This window comes from Carlito syrichta, unplaced genomic scaffold (assembly GCF_000164805.1).
Source record: "Carlito syrichta isolate Samal-C Ts95f unplaced genomic scaffold, Tarsius_syrichta-2.0.1 Scaffold312719, whole genome shotgun sequence".
Taxonomy (NCBI): Eukaryota; Metazoa; Chordata; class Mammalia; order Primates; family Tarsiidae; genus Carlito; species Carlito syrichta.
The window spans coordinates 649,097-653,216 of NW_007256815.1; the positions used below are offsets into that span (position 1 = coordinate 649,097).

The 4,120-nt window shown below is 46.7% G+C and overlaps 1 protein-coding gene across 1 annotated transcript in view; it reads right to left on the minus strand.

Annotated features, from left to right (window-relative positions):
• The window catches only part of MROH1 (maestro heat like repeat family member 1), a 90,052-nt gene extending 86,139 nt beyond the window's left edge, over window positions 1-3,913 (minus strand). Inside the window, exons 1-3 of the mRNA XM_008069989.1 lie at window positions 3,887-3,913; window positions 2,911-2,986; window positions 671-816 (exon numbers count right to left, since the gene is read on the minus strand). Coding sequence (XP_008068180.1) covers window positions 671-816; window positions 2,911-2,932 — 168 coding nt within the window. The 5' untranslated portion in view covers window positions 2,933-2,986; window positions 3,887-3,913. The remainder of the gene's footprint in view (window positions 1-670; window positions 817-2,910; window positions 2,987-3,886) is intronic.
• Between the last annotated feature and the right edge of the window lie 207 nt (window positions 3,914-4,120).

Genomic DNA, 4,120 nt, shown 5'->3' on the forward strand with positions numbered 1-4,120 from the left:
CTACTGAGCCAAGGTTCAGGAGTGGCAGAAATCCCAGGTGATGAGAGCCAGTTCTGAGCCACTTGTGTCCCAGGGTCAGTGATTTGACCCAGTCAGGATCAAAGACAGAGTTCTTGAGAAGTTCTCATAGCTCTGCTGAGTTGGTAATGTTTGTATGAGAAGAGAGAACATTATAGGGCAGAAAGAAGTAAGCCCCTGGCAGTCCCTCCCTGGAAGGTTGGCAAGTGGGCAGGCAGTGGAGGGCCTCTCAGGACACTCTCTCTGAGCACTTATCAAAGTATTCCTAGGCTCTTGAGCTGATGATGACTCTCTTTGAGAGTCAACATCAGAGTCATCATCAGAGCCTGGGAGGGAGAGCCATTCAGCCTTTACTTGTAAGTAAAAGGGGCAAAAAACAGCCTCATCCAGAAAGGTTGAATACTGCAGTGCCAACGGCCTAGTCCCCTTACAACAGGACCCCAAGTTCATTGGGGAATGCAGCCACATGCTACATAAGACAAGACAAGGCAGGTAATCTCTCCTGAAATACCCAGCCTCAAGAAAGCTTAGATGTGCAACTAGCCCTGCATGTCCCTGACTGCTGCTCCTGGAGGGTTGTCTCTTTTCAAACCAGGTAAGCCCAGACTGAGGATGGCCCTCCAATGTCACCACCACCAAGGGGCAGAAATACCTTGTCATGCTGCCGCAGATACTCCTCACAGGCACAGAGTGTCTCCCCTGGCTGCGCCTCCCCAAGGGAGCACAGAGCACCACAGACCTGTTCCTGAACCATGGGATCCTTGTCGGTGATGGCATCCAGCAGAGTAGATGAAAGCTCTGTGATGATAAAGCCCAATTAGTGTGCTTAGACTCATGTGCCCTCCCTATCACACCTCAACCACCACCCCCTCCAGTGGGCAACCCTGTCAGTCTGTGAGGATCACAGACTCAGAGTAGAAGGAAAGAGTACATTCTGGCACCACCAGCAGCCTGCTGACTCAGGGTCTAACAGACCTGGCCACCTTGCACAATGGCCAAGCCTGCTGTCCCTGATGCCACACCTGCCAGCCCCACAGTTCTGAAGGGCAGGGACAAGTGGGAAGGGACTGCCCCCTATTCCAGGCCACATACACAATTGGCCCTCAGTGAACTGCAGTCTTAGCTGGGTGTAAAGGCCAAAGCAACTCCATTTTGGATGCTAATGTACCATATAGACTTCTGATTAACTGCAGTTCTGGGAAGGCCTCTCAGATTTCCCGTTTATTGTTCCTTGTGTAAGAGTAACTCCTAGCCGGGTTCGGTGGCTCAGCCTGTAATCCCGCGCCTTTGGGAGGCTGAGGTGAGTGGATTGCCTGAGCCCGCGGGTTCGAGACCCACCTGGGCAGCAAGACCTCATCTCTACAATAAATCAAAAAAATCAGCCGGGCGTGGTAGCGCATGCCTGTAATTCCGGCTACTTGGAAGGATGAGGTGGAAGGATCGCCGGAGCCCAGCAGGTCGAGGCTGCGGTGGCCAGGAGCGGCCACTGCACTCCAGTCTGGGTGACAGAGTGAGACTCCAACTCAAAAACAAAAACAAAAACAAAGAGTAACTCCTTACTGTCAATCTTGCCCTTAGGTCAAACAACCTTAATGTTATCATACTTCAATTGTCCTACACATCCCTTCTGAATTAGCCTACATACCTCTTCCCTATAAGCCCTGGGACTGAAGGATAAAGGGAGAAGGGGGAATGTACCATCTTGTCTTACTGCCACCTGAGACACAGACATGGCTTCTGTTAGTAAGTCCCTATTAAATGCTTTTTCTGACCAGGCATAATGGCTCATGCTTATAATCCCAGCACTTTGGGAGGCCAAGATAGGAGGATTGATTGAGCTCAGGGGTTTGAAACCAGGCAACATAGTGAGACCTCATCTCTATAAAAAAATGTTTTAAAAAATTAGCTGGTTGTAGTGGTATACACCTGCGTGAGTCCAGGAGGTTGAGGTTACTATGAACTGTGATCATGCCACTGCACTCCAGTCTGGGCAACAGAGTGAGACCCCAACTCAAAAAAAAAAAAGTTTCGTCGGGCATGGTGGCTCACATCTGTAATCCCAACACTTTGGGAGGTGGAGGAGAGAAGACTGCCTGAGCACACAGGTTCAAGACCAGTTTGGGCAACATGGCAAGACCAGATCTCTACAATTAAAAAAAAATTAGCCAGGCATGGTGGTGCATGCCTGTAGTTATGGCTACTTGGAAGGCTGAAGAGGAAGGATAGCCTGAACTCAGCAGGTCAAGGTTGCAGTGGCTGTGAGTGTGCCACTGCACTCCAGCCTGGGTGACAGAGTAATACTCTGACTCAATAAAAACAAAGTTTCTTTCTAAGAAACTAGATATGTCAACTTCTTTCTTTGGTATTAGAAGTACAGCCTTTGCACTTTTCCCTCATGGATGGGATCAGTGCCTTATAAAAAGGCTTGAGGGATGCCCTAGTCCCTTTGGCCCTTCCCACCGTGTGAAGACACAGCAAGAGATGCCATCTATGAGGCAGAAAGTAGCCTTCACCAGATACCAAATCTGTCAGTGCCTTGATCTTGGACTTCCTAGCTTCTATAACTGTGAGAAATAATTTTCTACTATTTATAAACTACCCAGACTAATAATTTTTTTTGTAACAGACAGAACTGTCTAAGATAACTATTTTTTTTTAATGAAAACTTGTAGAAAACATGTTCAATCAACAATCACTCCTCCAAACCACATTTACTGAATGCCATGTGCTTGACTGAGTCTCAAAGCCAGCAGGTGTAAGACCTATACCTGTTCACAAACCCAAGCTTCAACCACTCAGGCTCCCACATCCCCAGTGTGCATCAGCCTGTCCTGCACACCCAGAGGCTAGAGGGGTCTTAGCCTCATCCACCCTGAGTGTCCACACACTTACTCTTCACATAGGACACTGTCATTTCTCTGGTCTTGGCTTCCTCTTGTCCAATGTGAACATGGACAACTTCTCCAACCTAAAATAATAAAAAACTCAGATTTAATTAATAAACCACCACAATGCCTAAGTTTATGGGCAGTTATCATTTTTGTGTAAAACATACAATTTGAATTAATTTGTTCTGGAGGAAATACCTTTGCCACGTTTTGTTTGAGTCATTCAGGGAGGGCAAAAGGCATCATTATCCTCAACAGTTTGCAGCTCCCCTCCATCCCTCAACACCTGGCAGCTCCTGTCAATGCATCATTAGTCTACAAGGGTTGGCCCGTGGTGGTACCTTCACCACTGATAGACACGGACAAGTGTGGCCACTGGCTTGACCTACAGCATCTTCCCCTTCACTCTGTGAAGAACTGAGAATGAACACTGTAGCTTTCAATATCACATGCTTTGTAGCATCACATACAACAGATAGCCCTAAAGACTCATATCCATTGAATATGCAAGATCCTATAGTCACACACTCAAGTTCTGTGTCATACTCTCCAAGGTCCTGTAGGATCAGAGAGGCCACAGGCCTACCCTCAGCAAGGTTGTCAGTTTCTTTCTAATGCTCATGTCCTCTGCTCTCTGATCATTCCACCAGCGCCTTCATTCCTTTGATCACCTACTATCCACCACTCCTTCCTAATGTATTCCAGGGAAAAATAAAGGAGAGGCATCATGACCCACCCTTACCCAGGCAGAACATCTCACTGCACTGTGCACACATGGGGAGGAGGCAAAGTGAGAAATCATGTAGATCTTGGGAGGTGATGGAATTAAAAATAAGTGAGAATTCTAGTTCAAGAAGGCAGACTGATCCTAAGCATTCACCCATCCCACCAAATCTCAATGAAATGACAGAAAAATACATGTTTTAAAAAAAGAAATTCATAAGAGCACTAGAAAACAAGAAAAGATAAAATTAACAGACCAGAAATTTCCAGGAATCCTGGGAAAATAGATAGCAGATGGAGAGTTCTGGCTTGAAGACGATGGCGTCAGCATAGCATTTCCCCTTTTCTCCTGGAAAGCATCTAAAAGGAACAAGGAAACAAGAATTTTTTTTTTTTAATTCCTTTTGTGGCACAGCAAAGAGAAAAAAATGATCCCAAGCCATGAAAGTGTTGGGGGGGCACCTCATCAACAAGGATACCTGCATAATGAA